The sequence below is a fragment of the Anolis carolinensis genome, unplaced genomic scaffold, assembly GCF_035594765.1.
Source record: "Anolis carolinensis isolate JA03-04 unplaced genomic scaffold, rAnoCar3.1.pri scaffold_31, whole genome shotgun sequence".
Classification (NCBI taxonomy): Eukaryota; Metazoa; Chordata; class Lepidosauria; order Squamata; family Dactyloidae; genus Anolis; species Anolis carolinensis.
The window spans coordinates 73,887-94,593 of record NW_026943840.1 but is presented as its reverse complement, the minus strand read 5'-3'; the positions used below and the strand labels follow the sequence as shown (position 1 = coordinate 94,593).

At 45.6% G+C, this 20,707-nt stretch overlaps 1 protein-coding gene across 1 annotated transcript in view; it reads right to left on the bottom strand.

The window, feature by feature from the left end:
* vstm2b (V-set and transmembrane domain containing 2B) overlaps positions 1-20,707 on the bottom strand; it is a 91,376-nt gene that overhangs the window by 47,212 nt on the left and 23,457 nt on the right. The window contains exon 5 of the mRNA XM_003227029.4: positions 14,602-15,103. Coding sequence (XP_003227077.2) covers positions 14,602-15,103 — 502 coding nt within the window. The remainder of the gene's footprint in view (positions 1-14,601; positions 15,104-20,707) is intronic.

The window sequence follows — 20,707 nt, the reverse complement described above, 5'->3', positions numbered from 1 at the left end:
TGGATTTGAGAGCAGCTATCTTTGATCTGCGTTCAGACTGGTCCTTTGAAGTGAGCGCGACATTTAAGTCGAGAATCCCGTTCTCACCCTCCTGCGGAATTCGCAGTGAAGTGATAATGAGTGGAGAAGGAGATCAAAGCCCAAATGGAGCAGGGAGGCCTTTGCAAGGGGCCCGGCCGTTGGGAGAAGAGACGCTGCAAGCCATAGCTTCCTCTACGGGGTACCCCAGGCCGGACGGCGTGACCCAGAGGATTCCCAGGGGAGGAAGAGGCGTCTCTGCGGCTGCGGAAACCAGTTGGGGATCTGGAGGAAGCATGCCGGAGACCGTGGCCCTGCGGTTATCCATCCTGGAAACAAATTTATCCAGGCTGTCGGAAACCGTAGGGAGGTTGGTGCCACTATTGGAAGAGAATCTCCAAAAGGAGCCCATCCGATATGGCGCCGAGAGAGAGCCAAGTAAAGAAGGAGATTGGAGCCAGAGGGGCCAGCGAGCATCAACGCAGAGTCCCGTGGCCGCGAGGGGCGAGGGAGATGAGGAATATTGGCAGGAGCTGGAGTTCCGAGACAGAATGGCACGCGAAGTGGAGCGCCAGCGAGCTCTGGGAACTCTGAGGCCGCCATCTCCAACAGAGCTCCCAACCCCCCGAATGGGCGCCGGGGTGGAAAGACCACTGGGGCCAGGGATCGGGTCCAGTGGATTAGCAGACGAAGGCGGAGAGGAGCAGGAGATCCAGGAAGAGGAGGAGAATGTGCTGTACGACGAGGGAAGACGAGATGCGGGGGCTACAGCGAGGCCCGTATGCGGATGGGTGGAAGGGCCGACAGCGGCGGCAGAATTTCGGGAGCCGCGCAGAATGACTACCGGAGTGGGGCGCGGCGTGTTCAGAGGGGCCGTCCAAGGAAACCCGATGCAACCCTTCCCCCTGCCTCCCAGACAGCACCAACGGGCCGCAGAATGGATGCCAAGGAGGGAAGATCTCAAACTAGAATACGGAGGGGAATCAGCTGAATTGAACTTTTTTCTAATTAGCATCAGAGGATACATGGAAGACAATGCACACACATTCCCCTCCGAAGCAAGCAGGGTTCGAGCCATCGGCAACACACTAAAGAGAGGAGCTGCAAGCTGGTATGTGCAACTACATGCCAGACGCGACCCATGCCTGAGGTCAGTGCCCCGCTTCCTCGCCGCACTGGAAAACCGGTTCAGAGACCGGCTAGAGCAATTGAGGGCTCGAGACCAGCTTAAAGGAATAAAGCAGAGGGACAAAACGGTGCCCGAGTACGCAGAGGAATTCCTCCACCTCGCGGAAAGGGTACCAGAGTGGTCTGAAGTGACCAAAGTGGAAATATTTAAAGAGGGACTACGCCCCGAGGTTTTCAGCTGGGCAGCGCACAGAGATGACCCCGAAACGCTCCAGGGATGGATTCAACTAGCGGGGCGCGTTGAGTCCACCCTGGCCCAAGTAAAGCGCTTCAGGAGCAGCGGTGGCCAGCAAAGACCGGTGGCAAGAGGCCGAGGAGAAACGAGGAAGCAGGAAAGGTCCGGAGGGAGGCCGGGGATTCCCTCCAGAGGAGACGACAACAAACCTAAACCGGGATGCTTTGTGTGTGGGAAGACGGGCCATCGAGCAGCAGAATGTTGGGCACGGAAGGGGGAGCCGCCAAAACCCTCAAAACCCAAGCCAGCAACCGGGAGGCGTGCGGAGGAGGAGGTGCAAGCCCCAGAATCTCCGGAAAGATTGGTGAGTCGGGACAAACGCATGATAGTAGTGCCAATCTGCATCTCGGGGCTAGAGAATCGGGCCACCTGCAAGGCATTTGTGGATTGTGGTTGTTCTAGGAACATTATAACTCCGGAACTAGCAGGAGCGCTGAAATGCCAGCAGATGGTGCTTGACTCCCCAATTGCATTTTCGCAGCTAGATGGATCAGTTGCTGCTGGGGAAGTATCTACAAAGGAAATACGGGAGGTCCCATGTAAAATAGGCAAATGGGAAGGAAGAATATCCTTTGTGATAGCCCCTATTGCCACATACCACGTAATATTAGGGATACCATGGCTCGAACAGGCAAATCCTGACGTAGATTGGAGAGGAAAGAGCCTAGCATTTAAAGAACAGCAGACGCAATGGGAGATAAGCAAAATTGCAGAAGAGGAAGACGAGGGAGATGAATCAGGTGAAATAGACCCACAGCTATTGCCACCTGAATACAGAGACTTTCTGGATGTTTTCAATCAGAAAGAGGCAAGTAAATTACCTCCCAAAAGGAATATAGAAGTAGAAATTGAAATAACCCCAGGAGCAAACTTACCAAAACCAAAAGTATATCCCATGTCTGTGCAGGAGAAGGAGGAATTGAGGAAGTATATTGATAAAAACCTGGCGCGAGGCTTCATTAAACCATCCAATTCTCCTCTCGGGGCCCCAGTGTTATTTAGGAGAAAGAAAGACAACTCCCTAAGATTGTGCATTGATTATCGTAATTTAAATGCAATTACTAAGGACAATAAATACCCTATGCCCTTAGTAAAGGATTTAATTACCGTATTGAAGAAAGGGAGCATATTTACTAAACTGGATTTAATTGAAGCATATCATAAATTAAGAATCAAACCGGAGGATACTTGGAAAACTGCATTTTCCTGCGCATTCGGCCATTTTGAATATAAAATTTTGCCTTTCGGACTAAAAAACGGAGGCGGTTGCTTTATGCAGCTTATAAATGAAATATTACACCCCTTGTTGTACAGAGGGGTATTTATATTTCTTGATGATATCTTGATTGTGAGTGAAGATAAGGAAAAGCACGTGAAATTGGTCCGGGAAGTGTTGCAGAGACTAAGAGAAGCAAAGCTATACGCAAAACTGTCCAAATGTGAATTTAATAAAACTCAAATTGACTTTCTGGGGTATCGGATATCTCCAGAAGGATTAGCTATGGACCCAGCTAAAGTATCAGATGTAAAAGAATGGGGAGTACCTCAAACAAGGAGGCAATTGCAATCATTTCTGGGGTTTGCAAATTTTTATAGATCCTTCATAAAAGGCTTCGCGCAAATAACCGCACCCCTTACTGAACTTTTAAAAACAAAAGGGAAAGGGGAGACAGCAAAAGTAAAAGCTCCTGGCGCCAAACTGAGTTGGACGCCAGAATGCCAAAAGGCATTTGAAACCCTAAAAGAATGCTTCACAGAAGGACCCATCCTAAAACATCCAGATATCAGAAGCCCTTTCATAATCCATTGCGATGCCTCAGACTGTGCGTACGGGGCAGTACTATTGCAAAAAGATCAAAATGGGAACTTAAAACCCTGTGGATATTTGTCCCGGAAGTTCAGCGAAACTGAAAAATGTTGGCCAATATGGGAAAAAGAGGCATTAGCCATATTAAAAGCCTTAGAATGCTGGCGACACTTCCTCGAAGGAAGCGGTATCCCATTTGAAATTTGGTCTGACCATAAGAATCTCCAGTATTTAAAGTCTCCTCGAAAATTGTCCCCCAAACAAATTAGATGGGCGCAATACTTCAGCAGGTTCGATTTCCAATTAAAATTTTTTCAAGGGAAGCAGAATGTCTTGGCAGATGCTCTTTCACGCATGCCTCAACACGAAGGCATAACCACAGCAAAAGAGGGGACAATATTCTCTGATAAACAATGGGGCTTAGCTGTCAGGACAAGAGCGCAAACCCAAAAGGAGAACACGGCTATTGTTGAACTCGACGGGGAAGATAATTGGGGAAACGAACTGAAACAGTCTTATGAAGGAGATCAGTGGATCGCATCCAACGCAGAAAAGGGGGAGCAGAAGGGGGGATTTTGGTTTGTTAACAAGAAACTGTATATCCCAGCAATATTAAGGATTAAGATTTTGCATCGTTTTCACAATAACCAGAGCGCTGGTCATACAGGAATTACAAAAACAACGAAGGCAATAGCAAAACATTGTTGGTGGCCAGGAATGAGGAAGGACATAAAGAATCATGTTGTTCAATGTGATGATTGTGCCAGAAATAAATCGAGAGGAGGGAAGCCTATGGGATTATTACAAACAGTAGCGGAACCTACCAGACCTTGGGAATGTGTAGCTATCGACTTTGTGGGGGAACTGCCGGTTAGCAAAGGACATCGTTATATTTGGACAGTATTAGACCTGTTTTCTAAACAGGCCCACTTTATAGCACTGACGAAACTACCATCGGCCGAGAAACTAGCTGAATTGTACATAAACCATATTTACAAACTGCATGGATGTCCCAGTAGAGTGGTCAGTGACAGAGGAGTACAATTCACAGCAAAATTTTGGGAAAAATTCTTGGAAATGCTAGGAGCAGAAAGGAGTCTAAGTTCTGCTTTTCACCCCATGACAAACGGGGCAGTAGAACGTACTCAGCAGACACTTGGGCAGTTCCTTCGAATGTACTCTAACATGAGACAAAATGACTGGTCTAGGTGGTTGGCTTTTGCAGAACTAGCTTTTAATTCGACTATACATTCAGCAACAAATAAAACCCCCTTTGAAGTGGTTTACGGGTATGAAATACAGCCTTTGCCCCAGTTACCAAGATGGACAGAGAATGAGGAAACAGAGGCAGGGAAATGGAAAACACAAATGCTAGAATGCTGGAGTCAAGTGACTGCATCCTTAAAGGAAGCACACAAAAAGTATAAAGCGTTCGCAGACAGAAAGAGGGTGGAAGGTGATAAATTGGATAAAGGAGATCTAGTGTGGTTAAGTACCCAAAACATCAAATTGGGGCTACCTTCGAGAAAATTGGGCCCCAAATATATTGGACCATTCAGAATACAGGGTGTTATCAATGAAGTAACTTTTCAGTTGGCATTGCCAAAAAGTTTAGGGAAAATACACCCAGTATTCCATCGCAGCTTACTGAAAAAGTATATGGGGACTTTGGACAAAATGGACACATAGAGTTGTTGTTTGATTTGTTTCAGGACTATGATGAAAAAAGAACCGAAGAGGAGGATGAAGAAAACGAGGGCGCCATGTCATGGAGCCAAATCCCAGGGCTGGATTTCCAAGCCCTGAATCTGGCTTCATAACATAAAACAACCCTGCAAGCACCTGGTGGGAGAAGATAAAATGAGCCTGGGAACTCAGGGTTGAAAGTATAAACAATTATAATTGATGTAGTGTGTGGGAATGGTAGTAATGTGATCCGGAGGGTGGGGTTTGATGATGATATTTGCGTGTGCTATTACGTTGCATCAGAAGTGATAAAATTGAATGTATGTAAACATTAGGTCATTCTCGACTTTTCCAAAGTCATGTATTCTTCAATAAAGATTGGATTTGAGAGCAGCTATCTTTGATCTGCGTTCAGACTGGTCCTTTGAAGTGAGCCTGACAATTATCCCTGCACCTGCTTTGCCAGAGGACTCTGGGTTTGGGCCTGAAATGCAGCCAGAAGACTGGGTTTGGGCCTGACATGCAGCCAGAGTTTGTCCCAGTGGATTCTGGGACCAGAGACTGAATGGTTGCAAGCAGCCATTGTGAACCACATTCCTCCCAGCAGTCAAGGTCAGATCTCCAGGTGCCAGGTGGACATTCTAGTTTAGAGGAGGATAAAGAGTTTGACAGGAGGGGAGCAATAACTCACCAAAGGAGGGAATGAGAATGTTTGCGGACAAGTAAATAACTGCTTTTGAAGCACTCTAATGAATAGTTTTCTCATGAGAGAAGGAGTTTTCTCATGAAAGAAAGACCTTGGATTTTCCTTAAATGCCTGGTTCTTCTCTGCCATAGCAGAGGTGACAACGTTGCTTATTCAAGAAAGAAGCATTTTTTCTCCGTGTTCCTGTGTATCCTGTTTCTAGTTCCAGCCTTGCCTTGGTCTGCATTTCCAGTTGGATTTCAGTGACGTTGCTGTTTGGTTTTTTTATTCTGGTTAAGATCCTTGCCTTGTGATTCTTCATTGACTTATACCTTGGATTATCTTGGAGTTATTCCTGAACCCTAATTCTGTCTTCATTGATTCATGCCTTGGAAATACTCTACTGTGGACTATAATTGATATAATTGAATTGGGACTTATTTTGATATTCAGTTCTGGACTATGTTCTTTGAGTGGCTTTTATAGACTTTTGTTTCATGAACTTCAAATACCTTGCTCTTGTGGATTTAAAACTATTTTATTGACTGTGAACTTTATTTTCTTGTGATTACTTATAACCTTCAATAAACAACTTGCTTGCTTATATTCTGGGGCTCCAGTGTGGTCTTGAGGTGCCTACGCAGCCTAGAGGTGCAACCAGGGCCGGCCGGAGATATTTTTTGATGTAAAGCGGGGGTGCTGAAAAGCGCCCCCGCCACCGGCGCCCTGGCCCCGCCCAGCGTGCCCTGGCCCCGCCTCCCACGCTGCGTGGGAGGCGGGGCCAGGGCGAATAGTGAGGGGGCGGGGCCAGAGTTGGCCCCGCCCCCCGTGCCCTGGCCCCGCCTCCCACGCAGCGTGGGAGGCGGGGCCAGGGCACGCTGGGCGGGGGGGCGGGGCCAGAGTTGGCCCCGCCTCCCACGCTACCCCCGCTCGCCCGTCTGGCCTTTTGTAGCAGGCCAGACTCAGCGGAGGTTTCTCCAGGCCGCGATTGCGGCCTGGAGGAACCTCCGCTGAGTCTGGCCTGCTACAAAAGGCCAGACGGGCGAGCGGGGGTAACGTGGGAGGCGGGGCCAGCTCTGACGCCGCTCCCCCCCCCCCCGCCCAGCGTGCCTTGGCCCTGCCTCCCACGCAACGTGGGAGGCGGGGCCAGGGCACGCTGGGCGGGGGGGCGGCGTCAGAGCTGGCCCCGCCTCCCACGTTACCCCCGCTCGCCCGTCTGGCCTTGTGTAGCAGGCCAGACTCAGCGGAGGTTCCTCCAGGCCGCAATCGCGGCCTGGAGAAACCTCCGCTGAGTCTGGCCTGCTACAAAAGGCCAGACGGGCGAGCGGGAGTAGCGTGGGAGGCGGGGCCAGCTCTGACGCCGCTCCCCCCCCCCCGCCCAGCGTGCCTTGGCCCCGCCTCCCACGCTGCGTGGGAGGCAGGGCCAAGGCACGCTGGGCGGGGGGGGGGGGGGAGCGGCGTCAGAGCTGGCCCCGCCTCCCACGCTACTCCCGCTCGCCCGTCTGGCCTTTTCTAGCAGGCCAGACGGGCCAGGGCGCACTGGGCGGGAGGCGGGGCACCGTCAGGGCGGTGCCCCGCCTCCCGCCCAGCCTGACGGCGCCCCCCCGGGCCTGCGCCCGAGGCGGCGGCGTCAGCTGCCGCATGAGTGGGGCCGGCCCTGGGTGCAACAAAGAGTTGGAAGTTGGTAGACTTGCTTTCATTGAAGGTTTGAAGACAAACTTGATGGTTCCTTCTCAAGGATTCCATAAAAGCAAGTATCTTGCAACAGCAGATGTTTGGACTAGATCAGTGATTCTCAACCTGGGCTCCCCAGATGTCTTGGCCTACAACTCCCAGAAATCCCAGCCAGTTTACCAGCCGTCAGGATTTCTGGGAGTTGAGGGCCAAAAATATCTGAGGACCCCAGATTGGGCACCACTGGATTAGATGCATTTTTAAGACAATTTCTAACCTTGTAAATATGTGTCCAAGCCAATGATTTGGTTTTCAAAATATTCTGCCCCATCTCCCAAGAATTATACCCTTTTTCTCATTTCCAGGGAATTCATAAACACCTTACGAGACAAAAAAGGCATAGCAAGCAATAAGCTTCATGAGTAGACAGAGATTTTTTTCTGCAAGTGCAAAATTTTTCCATCACTTCTCTACATTGATTTTTCACTTTTTATCCATGATGGAATTCAAGAGAGGTCTCAAGAGGCATTGTTCAGACCCCACGAAGTCATTACATTACATGCCTTAAGAACACATCCTAGTGTTCTACCTAACTCACCTTATGACCGAGCAAATGAATTCATCATCCAAAATAGATAATTTTCTGCCCAACAACTAATCCAACCTTCGAATTACTTGCTAACAACATGTCCCCTATTCACGTTTCTGTACAATCACCATAGAGATAGATAGATAGATTAGATAAGACTAGATTATCTGGGCAGGGGATCTTGCCCTAACAGACATATCTGACATGCTCTTTTAGCAGCAAATGTTCATACCCATCTGTTAGCGTGGCACCGTGCCCATTACAATTTGATTTGGCTGTTTCATTAGGGCATATGTACTATGGAGCCCACAGGCAGTCGAGGTAAGGCTAAATAAATCAGCTATGTAGGGAAATAGATTTATTTATGCTTTTGAAAAAACAGCCCACTGAAAGCTCAAATGAGCCCCCCACATACTGTGACATTAAAAGCCACAGTGTGTTCCAGTGGTAAAACATTTCCGGGAATGCCATGGAATATAAGTAAGTTCTCCTCTTGCCATGGCTACAAGATCATGGAAAACGTGAACCTAGTGCCTGAGCACATCCATAGATTCCAGTTGTTGCATTTATTGTTATTGAACAGTTATGTTAAGTAGACCAAAGGGTCCACTTTGCACCCATCTACACTGACATATAATCCAGTTTTAGAATGCAGATGAACTGCATTGAGCTGGATTATATGGCAGTGTAAAGTGATATACCAAACTGTGCCACATTACACCACAAATCAATGCAATTCAATGCAAAAACTGTGCCATGAATCAGTGCAATTCAGTCTGCATTATACGAGTCTACACTGACCATTATAATGCAGTTCAAACTGCATTATATGGCAGTGTAAATGGGGCATAGTTAAAGGATGAGTGGCTTTTTGCCACTAAGGATTATAATCACCATCTCGAAGTGAGCACACACACATTCATGTCCAGAAACATGTGCACTCATACATGCAGATATGCATGTACACAAGATTCCTGTTCACCCATACATTCTTCCAGACGATCATCTTGCATCCTGGTTAGTAATTGTATGACAGATCACCAACATATCACCAACATATATACCAGATTCTGTAGGCTGAAGGAGCTGGCAAACCACCTCTGAGTATCTCTTGACTAAGAAAACCCTAAGGTCCTCAAACTTTTTAAGTGGAGGGCCGATTCACAGTCCCTCAGACTGTTGGGGGGCCGGACTATGATGAAATAGTCCAAAATTAGGATTGTTGTTGTTGTGTGTCTTCAAGTCATTTCAGACTTAGGTCAACCCTAAGTCTAAAGTTTAGGACAGAGGTCAGGTAAATGACCTTTGAGGGCCTTAGTTTGGGGGACCCCTAATCTAGACGATCTCATAAAACCATAGGTAAGCAAAGAGACCTCCAAAGATCATCTAGATGGTCTCATAAAACCATAGGTAAGGAAAAGGACCCTCAAAGGCCATGTACATGATCTCATAAGACCATAGAGAAGGAAAGGCCCCCCCAAAGGCCATCTAGACAATCTCATAAAACCATAGGTAAGGAAAGGGACCCTCAAAGGCCATCTAGATGGTCTCATAGGTCCATAGGTAAGGAAAGTGATCTCCAAAAGCCATCTAGATGGTCTCCTAAGGCCGTAGCTAAGCAAAGAGACCTTCAAAGACCATCTAGATGATCTCATAAGACCATAGGTAAGCAAAATGACCTCCCAAGACCAGGCAGATGTAGGTCAACCCTAAGTCTAAAGTTTAGGACAGGGGCCAGGTAAATGGCCTTGGAGGGCCGCATCCAGCCCCCGGGCCTTAGTTTGGGGACCCCTGCCCTAAGGAATGCATGGTGTCACCATTGGTCAACTGGTGGCATGAAGACATGCACAATAGTTTATCACAATCTTTGCCTTTATCTTAGTGCTTGGGAAAAATATTCTTAAAAAATAGCTCCCAGAATCCTTCTGCCAACATGGTTCTTGGAGCTATAGTTATAGTTAACAATGTGGCGCAGTTTGATATCTACTGCCTGTGTCCATGACATTTCAGTTAGATTTGACATTCCTTCCTCAGCCATCTTCATAGACACCAGTTTCATTGAAATCCATAGGGTTTTAAGTGCGAAGGCTGTCAGTTCAAGAAGGGGTGTTACAGCTGAACATACCATCTCGCAGAAAGAGCCTCACCCAGTGATTTCTATAGCTTATGTTCCTATTACATATCACTCCAAGTCTATTTCAGAAGCAAACTCTGGAGTTGTCATAACAGGTTATGTAAAAAAACACGGTTCTTTCCTCAAACAGCTTGAGACTGCAGCAGCTGCAGCAACAACAACAAACACTATGATACTGCATGATATTGTGCTCTGCTGAAAGCTATCGGTGGAAATTAATAATGACCTTGTAAGATAGGTACTTGTTATATTATCCCTGAGATGTAGACTGAAGGGCAGCTGACAAAGCAATAAGAAGGGAAGTCAACTACAATGTCCCAGGATCCTAAGGCAATTCAAGTGGTGCCAAACTGTTATTGTGACACAATGTATATGCCTCCCCTTCTCCCCCATGGCAAGTAAAGTGGCGCCAAATTGCATTTGTGACCAAGCCCATAGCCAAGGGGATGGTTTAGGGGTTCAAAACCATCTCTGAAATGTTTCAGATAAAAAAAAAATGGTTTACTCATGCATTTCATAGAATCATAGAATCACAGAATAATAGAGTTGGAAGATACCTCATGGGCCACACACGGGCCAAGAAGCAGGAAATTGCATTCAACGCTCTCCCGACAGATGGCCATCCTGCCTCTCTTTAAAAACCTCCAAAGAAGGAGCCTCCACCACACTCCGGGGCAGAGAGTTCCACTGCTGAACAGCTCTCAAAGTGAGGCAGTTCTTCCTTATGTTCAGGAGGAATCTCCATTCTTCTGCGTCCTAGTCTCCAGGGCAGCAGAAAACAAGCATTCACCCTCCTCCCTATGACTTCCCCTCACATGGCTATCATGTCTCCTCTCAGCCTTCTCTTCTGCAGGCTAAACATGCCCAGCTCTTTAAGCTGCTCCTCATAGGGCTTGTTCTCCAGGCCCTTCATCATTTTAACTGGCTAACCAAATCCTCATTCCAAACATATGAGAAGCGAAAAGAGTCCTTCCAAAACTACAAGAACTATCTCAACCACATTTTGATTAGTTACACTATCATTACCTACCTTTCTACCAATTTACATTGCAATAGCAGTAATAGCTGACATAGTGGAAGTGACCAAGTTGGTCTATCCTCAGCTGGCATGCACAGGGTGGGGAGGATTTGACCTGGATTGGAGGTGAAAACTGTGGAAACTGAGATGTCTCCCACTGACTGGTTCATCTAATCTAAGCCTTGTTAAAGAAACCATGGAACAGAAGCAAGGAGAAGAACCTGTGTCATTGGACTTTATATGAAAAAGACTATTTCTGATGACCACGTGAAAGCTCCGTTAATGCAAAATCCACAGACCCCATTGCCAGGATATGTATCTCCTGTGGATAAGAAGAAGTGTCTAAGTTTTCAACTCAAATGGTTCAACAGATTTCCCTGGTTAGCCTACTCATTGTATATACAAGGTGCGCTCTGTAAGTACGGTGTGGTGTTTGGAGGAGAAGTTGGGGTAAAGGTGGTCATCAAAAGCTTGGTACATTGGTTGCTAAATGGGAAAACACAACAGAAGTTTCCAACAGATACAAAAAACAGTTCCAGCAGAACAACTTGTGCTTGGATGAAAACTTCTTACTAATTCACAGTAGAAAACGCCTTGATGATGACAAGCGAGTGCAGAGAAGAGCAAACCACAGACCACCTATTACAACGCAGCCTGAGCCCTGCCACGTCCACAACGGAGGACCTTTTTACAGTGACACGAGAGACACTCCAAGTGGCCAGCTACTGGTCAAAGGACATTTAGTATAATGCCAAGTTTTTAAATTTTTGTGTGTTTATAATTATATTACAACTGTACCCTTGGTTCGCTTCTTACACAATAATTAAATGAATAAATAAATAGGAGACACTGGCCTGAAAAGTCATATCGGAGAAGGGGGGGGGGGAGTTTCAATGCCTCACAATTTTTTTTCTGTCTATGGGCCTGCTTATGGCACAATTTATATGCATCCCCTTTGCACAAGCCATGCCCAGCCCTCTCCAATTTTTGATCTTGCCCAATTTGGTTACTGATGTTTGTTTTGATTCATTTTAATGGCTGTTTTTTATATTCTGCTGTTTTTAATTGTTTAATCAGATTGGTATATGTGTATTATGTTTTCTAAACGTGTTTTTAGTTCGTAAACTTTCTGGTGCTGCAGTAAGTCCCGCATGTATAACAATAATAATAATAATAATTTTAATTGTGTACCCTGCCTCCATCTCCCCAAAGGGACTTGAGGCGGCTTACATGGGGCAGAGCCCACCAACACAGTTAAAATGTAATTACATAAAAATGCATTTCACAATACAACGGAATAGAACAAAACATTATAACAGTAATAAAAACATCAACCAGTAACCAATTTCATTTCCTATTGTTTTTGTGGGCACATGGACTAGTTATAGCAACAAATGATAGGCAGATAAATAAAGTGCATAATCATATAATAGTAAATACGGGTAGTTGTAAGCCACCCCGAGATGATAGCAGGACATAATAATAATAATAAGTGGTGTCAAACTGCACTTGCTACATAACACACCCCCTTTCCCCCAACCTCGTTTCTGCCATAATATAATATATACAATATATAATATATACAATATATAATATATACAATCTATAATATATACAATATAATTTACAAAATATATATTATAATATATTGTATATGCATATAATATTAATATTATTTTGTAATACAATATAATACTAAAAATACAATATAATAATATTAATTATATATTATAAATTACATGTAATATTATTAATAATATTACAATATATAGATATAGTACAATATGGTAATTTATTGCCAGTATTGTGCTTTGCTAATAATATAATATTGTATGTAAATTTAATTTGTAAGACACTCTGAGTCCCCTTTGGGATGAGAAGGGTGGGATATAAATGTACTAAATAAATACAGTAGAGTCTCACTTATCCAAGCTAAACGGGCCGGCAGAACATTGGATAAGCAAATACGTTGGATAACAAGGAGATATAACAAGCACCAAAACATCATGTTATACAACAAATTTGACAGAAAAAGTAGTTCAATATGCAGTAATGCTACGTAATAATTACTGTATTTATGAATTTAGCACCAAAATATCACGATGTATTGAAAACATTGACTACAAAAATGCATTGGATAATCCAGAACGTTGGATAAGCGAATGTTGGATAAGTGAGACTCTACTGTAATAGTGGCACAGTGTATTAAAGCGCTGAGCTGCTGAACTTGCTGACCGAAAGGTCGCAGGTTCAAATCCCAGGAGCGGAGTGAGTGCCCGCTGTTAGCTCCAGCTTCTGCCAACCTAGCAATTCGAAAACATGCCAATGTGAGTAGATCAATAGGTACCGCTCCGGTGGGAAGATAACGGCACTCCATGCAGTCATGCCGGCCACATGAACTGGAAGTGTCTATGGACAACGCCGGCTCTTCGGCTTAGAAATGGAGATGAGCACCAACCCTCAGAGTCGATCACGACTGGATTTAACGTCAGGGGAAACCTTTACCTTTTACCTTACTGTAATAGTAAATATGGGTAGTTGTAAGCCACTCCGAGATGGTGACAAGATATTATAATAATAATAATAATAATAATAATAATAATAATAATAATAACTGGGATCTGACCGCATCATCTGAAAATATATCACACAGTCCTAGACACTTGGGAAGTGTTCGACTTGTGATTTTGTGAAATGAAATCCAGCATATCTATTCAAGGTGCAGGTTATTACCTATAAAGCCTTAAACGGTTCAGGACCTGCCTATCTCCGTGATCGCCTCCTCTCCTATGAACCAACGCAAACCCTAAGATCATCCGGGGAGGCGCTCCTCTCGCTCCCGCCTTTGTCTCAAATGCGGCTGGTGGGGACGAGGGAGAGGGCCTTCTCGGCAGTGGCCCCCCAGCTCTGGAACTCTCTCCCTAAGGAGATCAGGTTAGCTCCTTCTCTGCCCATTTTCCGTCGGGAATTGAAAACATGGTTGTTCCAGAGCACGTTTAAATGAACAGGCCCAATAGAGCTGTTATTAAAATACTTCTTTCTGTTTTAAAAGCATATGGCACTTTATTACTGCTACTTATTTCCATGATACAGCACTTTATGAAACCTGTCCTCACTGGGTTGCTTTTAATTACTTTGATTTTATCTGCATGGATTTTAATGTATTTGTCCATTATTTTATTTTGTGTATTGTTGGAATGTTTTAAGTTTATGTTAAATATGTTGTTGTTGTTCGGGCTTGTCCCTGTTGTGAGCCGCTCAGAGTCCCTTCGGGGAGATGGGGCGGGATATAAAAATAAAGTTTATTATTTATTATTTATTATTATTTGCTGTGTCATACAATAATAATAACAACAACAACAACAACAATAATAATAAAAGTGGTGTCAAACTGCACTTGCTACACAACACCCCCCCTTTTCCCCAACCTCATTTCTGTCATAAAAGAAGAGCAGAAGAGCTGCAAACCCCAGCCTCGCCTCTAGAGGTCAGTGCTGCACAACAGAGCGAGTGCCTTGCAATTCTCATCGGCGGCCACTTGGTGCCGCTGCGGCTCCGCGTACTGACCTGATCCTTGCTGCCGGAGGATGGCGGCTTTTCCCGACGAGGCTGCGGCCGCGGCGGCGACTGTAGTAGTGCTGGAGGAAGACGAGGACGAGGAGGACGAAGAGGAAGAAGAGGACGAAGACAGGGAGGAGGAGGAGGCTGCGGCTTCTCCCTGGGCGGGCAAGAGGCGCTTGTCTCCCAGGCCGGGGGCGTTGGTGGCTCGGGCGGGCGAGGCGGCGCTGCTGCTGCTGCTGCTCCCGGATCCCCCTCCACCGCCTCCTCCTCCTCCGGCGCCTCCGCTCCTGCGGGGCCCGCTGCTCTGGATGTGGGAGACGGCCTCGGCGGCCTGGACGTCGGGCGGGGCGAAGCGGGGCAGGACGCGGAGCAGAGCCTGGGCGCGGTGCTCCACCGTGTCCTCGCCGCCGAAGTCCGAGACACGGCACTCGTAGAGCCCCGCGTCCTGCCGGCGAAGCCCCGAGAGGCGCAGCCGGTGCGAGATGTCGTTGCCCTGGACGCGCACCGTCTGGAAGGAAGGAAAGGAGAAAGGGCGCTTAGGGATCGATGCACAGCTCTCCCTCCCTCGTCCTCTCTCTCGACAGGGCCCAGGAGCCCCGCTTTGGGACATGCCTCTCCCTCTAACTCATTTTGTTAGTTTCGGCCCATCTCTCTAGTCTGTCAAGAGCAGAATTCAAAACGAAACTAACAAAATGAAGTTCAACGGGGACAAATGCAAAATACGTCATTTCGGCAGAAAAAATGGAAATCAAAGATACAGAATGGGGGATGCCTGGCTCGACAGCAGTACCTGTGAAAAAGATCTTGGAGTCCTTGTGGACAACAAGTTAAACATGAGCCAGCAATGTGATGTGGCTGCTAAGAAAGCCAATGGGATTTTGGCCTGTATCAACAGGGGTATATCGTCTAGATCCAGGGAAGTCCTGCTCCCCCTCTATTCTGCCTTGGTCAGACCACACCAGGAATACTGTGTCCAATTCTGGGCACCGCAGTTGAAGGGAGATGTTGACAAGCTGGAATGTGTCCAGAGGAGGGCAACTAAAATGATCAAAGGTCTGGAGAACAAGCCCTATGAGAAGAGGCTTAAGGAGCTGGGCATGTTTAGCCTGCAGAAGAGAAGGCTGAGAGGAGACATGATAGCCATGTACAAATATGTGAAGGGAAGTCATAGGGAGGAGGGAGCAAGCTTGTTTTCTGCTGCCCTGCAGACTAGGACACGGAACAATGGCTTCAAACTACAGGAAAGGAGATTCCACCTGAACATCAGGAAGAACTTCCTCACTGTGAGGGCTGTTCGACAGTGGAACTCTCTCCCCCGGGCTGTGGTGGAGGCTCCTTCTTTGGAGGCTTTTAAGCAGAGGCTGGATGGCCATCTGTCGGGGGTACTTTGAATGCGATTTCCTGCTTCTTGGCAGGGGGTTGGACTGGGTGGCCCATGAGGTCTCTTCCAACTCTACTATTCTATGAGTCAGTGGTTCTCAACCTTCCTAATGCAGTTCCTCATGTGGTGGTGACCCCCAACCGTAACATTATTTTCATTGCTTCTTCATAACTGAAATTTTGCTACTGTTATGAATCATAATGTAAATATCTCATATGCAGGATGTATTTTCATTCACTGGACCAAATTTGGCCCAAATATCCCATTTGAATACTGTTAGGGTTGGGGGCCCCTGGTGGTGGCAAAGTGTGTTAAAGCACTGAGCTGCTGAACTTGCATACCAAAAGGTGCCAGGTTCAAATCCTGGGAGCAGAATGAGCGCCCTCTGTTAGCCCCAGCTCCTGCCAACCTAGCAGTTCGAAAACATGCAAATGTGAGTAGATCAATTGGTAGCCAAATTTCTCTTTTCAGCTGCAAAAAGCCGTAAGGGATTCATGAAAAATCTGTGTTGAGAGTATAACAAAGAGTATCTAGGGGACAGTTTACTAATCTGTAATCAGTTTTTGTTTCAGATTATAAAGATAGCCAAATAACCAATAGAGATTGGAGATACTTGTTATTAAGCATAAGCCAAATGCAATGTCATAAATTACTGAAATGTTGTATTCCATCATTGCACTGTAACTTGATCCTAGCCAATGGTTTGTTGACCGAAATAAAGGCTACTGACTGACTGGCAAATGTGAGTAGATAAATAGGTACCGCTCCGGCGGGAAGGTAATGGCGCTCCATGCAGTCATGCCGGCCACATGACCTTGGAGGTGTCTATGGACAACGCCGGCTCTTCGGCTTAGAAATGGAGATGAGCACCAACCCCCAGAGTCAGTCACAACTGGACTTAACGTCAGGGGAAAACCTTTACCTTTACCTCTAGGGTTGGGGGGGGGGAGTGATTTTGTGATTTGGGAGTTGTAGTTGCTGGGATTTATAATTCACCTATGATCAATGATGGAATTGAACCAAACTTTGCACATAGAACTCCCATGACCAACAGGAAATACTGGAAGGGTTTTGGTGGACATTGACCCTGAGTTTGGGACTTGTCGTTCACCTACAAGCAAAGAGCATTCAGCATTCCACCAATGATGGAACTGAACCAAACTTGGCACACAGAACTCCAATGAACAGAAACTAATGAACAGAAACTATGATTCTATGATTCTAATGGAAACCAATGGAAGGGTTTGGTGGGCATTAACCTTGAGTTTGGGAGTTGTAGTTCACCTACATCCAGAGAGCACTGTGGACTCTTAATGATGGATCTGGACCAAACTTGGCACAAATACTCAATATGCTCAAATGTCAACACTGGTGGAGTTTGGGGAAAATAGGACTTGATATTTGGGACTAGTAGTTACTGGGATTTCTCCCTCAGGGAGAAAGGCGGGGTAAAAGTGATGGAAATAAATAAATAAATAGTTCAGCTATAATCAAAGAGCCCCTTGAACCCCACCAATGATAGAATTGGGCCAAACGGGGAGAGGTTTTCAGCTTTCTGACGACCCCTCTGACACCGCCTCATGACCTCCCCGGGGGTCCCAACCCCCAGGTTGAGAAACGCTGCCATAAGGGATCCCAATCCCCTTCCAAAAATAGTTCACCTACGATCAGAGAGCATTCTGAACTCCACCAACGATGGAATTGAACCAAACTTGGCACACACAACTCCCATGACCAACAGGAAATACTGGAAAAGTTTTGGTGGGCATGGACCTTGAGTGTGGGAGTTGTACTTCATCTGGAAGGGTTTGGTAGACACTGACCTTGAGTTTGGGACTTGTAGTTCACCTACAAGCAAAGAGCATTCTGAATTCCACCAACGATGGAACTGAACCAAACTTGGCACACAGAACTCCCATGACCAACAGAAACTAATGGAAGGGTTTGGTGGGCATTAACCTTGAGTTTGGGAGTTGTAGTTCACCTACATCCAGAGAGCACTGTGGACTCAAATAATGATGGATCTGGACCAAACTTGGCACAAATACTCAATATGCTCAAATGTCAACACTGGTAGAGTTTGGAGAAAATAGACCTTGACATTTAGGAGTTGTAGTTGCTGGGATTTATAGTTCACCTACAATCAAAGAGCCCCTTGAACCCCACCAATGATCGAAGTGGCCCAAACATCCCACAGAGTCTCCATTGTCCTGTAGAACCACAGACATCAGAAGAGCTGCAAGACCAAGAACAAGACACAAGTGTAAAGATAAAGATCCACCCAGAGAAAAGTGTTCTTACCATACATCAAGGGAACAACTGACCATATAGGGAAGCTGATGAAGATACACAACCTACAAACTATCTACAGACCCACTACGAAAATCCAACAAATGCTACGTTCAACAAAGGACAGGAGGGATCCTCTCACCTCTGCAGGAGTCTACCGTATACCATGCAGCTGTGGACAAGTCTCTATAGGGACCATCAAATGCAGCATTGTCCAAACATGAATCAAGGAGCATGAAAGGCAGTGCGGACTGATTCAACCAGAGAAGTCAGCCATAGCAGAGCATCTGATGAACCAACCTGGACACAGTATATTATCTGAGAACACAGAAATGCTGGACCACTCTCACAACCACCATATCTAACTACACAGAGAAGCCACAGAAATCCATAAGCATGTGGACAATTTCAACAGAAAGGAGGAAACCATGAAAATGAACAAAATCCGGCTAACAGTATTTTAAAAACTCTAAAATCAGAACAGTAAATAAAGAGCATCACTCAGAAAACGGGAAATCCAGACAAGAAACAATCAGGGCCAGTTAACACCTCCCAACAAAGGATTCCCCCAGGCAGGAATCAGCTAGGCTTTGAAGCTGCCAGGCTATCCAACGCTAATCAAGCTGGCCAATTGCAACAATCACACTTGCCTCAGGCACACAAGAGTTCTTTTTCCCACAGATATATAAACCCCACTTGCCTAGTTTCCAGCACCTTACAACCTCTGAGGATGTCTGTCATAGATGTGGGTGAAATGTCAGGAGTGAATGCTTCTGGAACATGGCCATACAGTCTGGAAAACCCACAGCAAGTTTAATAAACTTTTTTGGTGTGTTTTTATGCTGGAAGCAATTGGGAAACGATACTTAAAATCCAGAAACAAAAATGGTGTTACATAGTGTAACCTATGGAGCCTCCGGTGGCTCAGTGTGTTAAAGCACTGAGCTGCTGAACTTGCAGACCAAAAGGTCCCAGGTTCAAACTCGGGGAGTGGAGTGAGCACCCGCTGTTAGCTCCAGCTTCTGCCACCCTAGCAGTTCGAAAACATGCCAATGTGAGTAGATCAATAGGTACCGCTCTGGTGGGAAGTTAACAGCGTTCCATGCAGTCATGCTGGCCACATGACCTTGGAGGTGTCTACGGATAACGCCGGCTCTTTGGCTTAGAAATGGAGATGAGCACCAACCCCCAGAGTCGGTCACGACTGGACTTTACCTTTAGTGTAACCTATAACAATGCAGATTAAAAACTATGTAAAATTATTAAAAACTAGACAAGATGTACATGAAAATTATACTAAGGAATTAACAGAATAAGGAGTTAAATCCTACATACAATTCGGCCTACTCAAATGTATCTATACAGTAACCTCCAACCATCAACTTATTTTTTGAACTGCAGTTAACAATAACAATAATAATATTAATAAACTTTATTTATATTTCACACCAGAAGGGACTCAGGGCAGATTCCAATCACAAAAAGGCAAACATTCAGTGCCTGAATATGACAACCAATACAGAATATGTTGTATCTTTGTTTTTTGATGATGATGATGATGATGATGATTATTATTATATGCTACCTTGATCTCACAAACACAATTCAAGAGCTGATACATCACATTTTGGGGCAGCAAATGCCTTCAGGATTCTCCTCCAAACTGTAAAAGACCTATCTGAGAGGCTGAACCCATTCTCCAAAAATGCCCAGATGTGTTTGTAGAGAAAGTACAAACTTATAAACATCCATACTCTGAGCATCCACTCGATGCCTGCATTTCAAAGGTCTGCCTCATCTAACATGGGAACAAGCACAAGGGACATAGGAAACTGCCTTCTATCAGGTCACATGCTGGACATTTCATTCTGACAGCAACTTGGTAAGATTTTGGGCAGAAGTCCTGCCCATCAAACAAACAAACAAAAAAAAAACCTGGATTAGTCTGGGATTCAACCTGGGACCATCAGCTTTACAAAAGTGTCCCATGTGTCATCTCAAAGCATCACTGGCTCCTTTCCGATATCCTGAGCTCTTCCCAGTTAAGTGACCAATAGTACAATCTAGTTTCCTCACGTCCTAGTCTTCTGATTCCATGACATGACCCAAGGTATGGACAGTCCTGAACTATTTCAATGCCTTCGTCATTTGCTTAAAATGATATAAATCATCTGTGGTCATTATTTTTCTTTGTCTAACATTCAATTGTAAACCTTCGTTTATACTTTCTTCCTTGACCTCATTCATTAATAATTCCAGGCCTTTGTTTTCTACTAGTATCCTATCATCTGCATATCTGAAATGGCTGATGTTCCTTCAATTTTCACATTTCCTTCCTATGAGTCTAATCTTGCTTTATATATCATATGTTCAGCACACACATTTTTAAAATCATGTCAGTAGTGAATTAAGAATATACTGTAAGTTGTTTCTGGTGTAAGA